The sequence below is a fragment of the Neopelma chrysocephalum genome, unplaced genomic scaffold (assembly GCF_003984885.1).
Source record: "Neopelma chrysocephalum unplaced genomic scaffold, ASM398488v2 Primary Assembly neopelma1_96701, whole genome shotgun sequence".
Classification (NCBI taxonomy): Eukaryota; Metazoa; Chordata; class Aves; order Passeriformes; family Pipridae; genus Neopelma; species Neopelma chrysocephalum.
The window spans coordinates 1-3119 of NW_020925345.1; the positions used below are offsets into that span (position 1 = coordinate 1).

A 3119-nucleotide genomic window follows, 5' to 3' on the forward strand; every position below is an offset into this window, starting at 1 on the left:
CTGACAAATTTAAATGCAATTAACATTCTTTAAATCCGGGCGTTGAAAGCATCCACATAATCCAAACTTTAATTCCCACATGAAGTTCTGAGCTCCCCATTCTCTTGCACAAAGAACACATTTCTTTACAGAAATAAATATTTCTACCCCTTCCTAAAGTTCTTTTCCCAGACTCCTCGGGAAACGAAAGCAAAATGTTGTTGTTTCACCTCAAAAAATAAATAAAAAAGAATTTGGGGAATCCTCCATGAAATATTTTTCCTTGGTGCTCTGCACAAATGGGTCACGGTGCTGCCTGAGGATGCTCATTAATTGGTTCCCTGCTCAATTTAATCCTCAAATTTATTGTAACTCGTTTCCATGGACTAGGAAAAAATGGATTTTCATTAGTTTAGGGCCTGAAATTTCTCCTTTTCCACCCAGATTTCCCTGGGATCACTAAATGTGGGACGTGTTGGGATGTTCAGAGAGGGAGGAGAGAAGTTGGTTGGATCTGTTCTGTGGCCAGAATGAAAATCTGGGAGCAGTGGAAGGGTCTGAGCCATTTCAGGATCACAATTCATTCTTTTCAGGGTGTTTTTATACAAAAAGATGAGTCTTTAATAAAGAGGAGGGACCCAAAATTCCCTGTTTTATACAAATATCAACTCCAGGACATGAGTTAAACTGGACATTTTTCATTTAGGTGAAAGACTGACTGTCATTGTTGGCAGCTCCAGTGTGGGATTTAAAGATTGAAAATAGAGATTTTTCCCATTATAATCATCCTGGAAGGATCCAAATCCAAGATCTGACACAGAATCTGACACAGAATCCATCAATCCAGGTGAGGATGAGCTTGAAATGAAGAACACTTGAAATCCTGGGCTTAAAAAGCCTGGATTTGTTCCACGTTGCTCCTGGAATGCAAGGAAATTTTGGGGTGGGATCCTGTGCTTCCAGACCCGCTTTTTTTTCCAGGAATAACCCCAAATTCTCTAAAAATCAGAGTGGTGAGACTTGCAGGGAACGTTTGCTGTGTCAACAAAGGATCCAGGCAGGTTGCTCTGAGCCAGCTCAGATTTTATCTCCGGGGATAATTTGGATTTTTGGATGCCAGGGAGAAAGCTGGGGCCAAAAACCAAGGAGGGTTTGGCCTCCTCCACGCTCTTGTTGTGCTGCTATAAATAGAATTTTACACTTTAATTGCCTCCCTCTGGGGAGGAGGGATGCCAACATGTTGATAAAAGGATTCTCCTCTGATATAAAGGGAATCTTGGATGGGATGAATTCCCAAATGCTGGATGCACAAAGGCCTCGGGAATTGTTGGAGCTGTGCCTGAGGGGGGGAAATCCCCCCAAAAAAATTATAAATGCACGTGGTTCTCTTGCTAAAAAATACCAATAATAACTTTAAATCTCTTTGATAATAAAAGCACGACCCCATTCATGTTTCCTGCTCTTCCTGGTGGTTTCCATAAAGGGACAGGGGTGAGAAATGTGGGATCCTCTCCTGAGAATCCTTTTGGAATGGAGAGGGATAACATTCCCTGGGGAAAACCAAAGTGCATTCCTTTGAAAAATTCAGAGTAATTCTCCTTAGGGACAGTTTAGCCAATCCCAGCTGGAATCCAGAGCGAAATCCAGATTTTCCAGCCCTCGGGGCAGCTGGAAAGGATCTTCTCCAAGAGGGAATTCCCTGGTTTTTTTTCCTTTTTGGAGCTGCCTCGTTCCCTGTCGCAGCTGCCCGAGCCGAGCTGGGATCCGGGCCGGCATTCCCGGAGTTTTTGGAGCAGAATCCAAAGGTTTTTGGAGCAGAATCCAAAGCTTTTGGAGCAGAAGCGTCTCCCGAAAGCTGCGAAATTCCCAAGAAAAGGCGGCGCGCGAGGAGGCGCAGCTGGAAAAGTTCCCTCCCGAGGGGGACTCAGAGTTGGAATTTTGTCCTTCCCGTGCTCCGGCCCCGCTGGAAAAGTTCCCTCCGCTCTTCCCGAGGGTACTGGAGGTTGGAATTTTGTCCTTCCCGTGCTCCGGCCCCGCTGGATCCTCCCCTTGGCACCTCCCCGGTCCCTCCCGCCCCTTCAGAACCCTCTCGGCTGCACAAAATCCCTCTCCGGGCACCGAACTTCCCATTCCCGACCTCTCCAACATGGGTAAGAGCTCCAAGCCCCGGATCCAGCCCCGGATCCCGCCGGGATTTGGGCTCGGGAGGGGTCGGGGGGTGGGTTCAGCCTTTGGGAACGAGGAGCTTTGATCCCACCCCCAAACGCCTCTTGGGCTTTAATTAAATGTCTCTTTTAGTCCCCTCAGCGTTTAAAACACTAAATAAACACTCGTTTTGTGGGCACAAAACCCCGAGGAAGATTTTTGGGGGAGGGAGGACCCGAATTGACCTTTTTTTGCTTCTGTTTGATGGATATTTTTAAGGACAGACCCCTCGATTTCCAGGATCTTTCATTTCTTGGCTCCGGGGACAGGAAATAGAGGGAGGGACCAAAGAGTTTAAGAGTTTGGCCCCTTGATTGTGAAATGTTGTGCAGTTTGCCAGGAATGCTTCAAAACAGGGAAGGATTGGAAATTTTGGGTAAAAAACAAATTATTCTGCCCAGGTAAAAACCATCAATTAGGTAAAAAAACAACAATTCTGGCCCAGTGTATCCTGGTGGGAATGTTAGTGCTTAGCAAAGCACCAAAATGTAAATATTCCATCATTTAAAAAAACCCCAAATCATTATTTTCCTTTTGTTTCTAAAAAAATCATTGTTTTCCTTTCGTTTCTAAAAAAATCATTGTTTTCCTTTTGTTTCTAAAAAAATCATTGTTTTCCTTTCATTTCTAACTCTTAAGTTTAATTTTTTAGTCTGTTCTCATGAGTTTTGTGTTGTGGGAAGGACATTAAAGCCCATCCCATGGGCAGGGACACCTTGGACACTTCCAGGGATGAAGAAGCCACAAATTCCCTGGAAAACCAGGGCAGAATTCCTTCCCAACATCCCCTCTGGCAGTGGGATCCATTCCCTGTGTCCTGTCCCTCCATCCCTTGTCCCAGGTCCCTCTCCAGCCCTCCTGGAATTCCTTTAGGGGCTCCAAGGTCTGTCCAGAGCCTTCCCTTCTCCAGGCTGGGCATTCCCAAATCCCACCTG

General features: G+C 45.7%; 1 protein-coding gene across 1 annotated transcript in view; it reads left to right on the forward strand.

Annotated features, from left to right (window-relative positions):
• Nucleotides 1-1954: 1954 nt before the first annotated feature.
• The window catches only part of SELENBP1 (selenium binding protein 1), an 11365-nt gene continuing 10200 nt past the window's right edge, over nucleotides 1955-3119 (forward strand). The window contains exon 1 of the mRNA XM_027709189.1: nucleotides 1955-2129. Coding sequence (XP_027564990.1) covers nucleotides 2126-2129 — 4 coding nt within the window. The 5' untranslated portion in view covers nucleotides 1955-2125. The remainder of the gene's footprint in view (nucleotides 2130-3119) is intronic.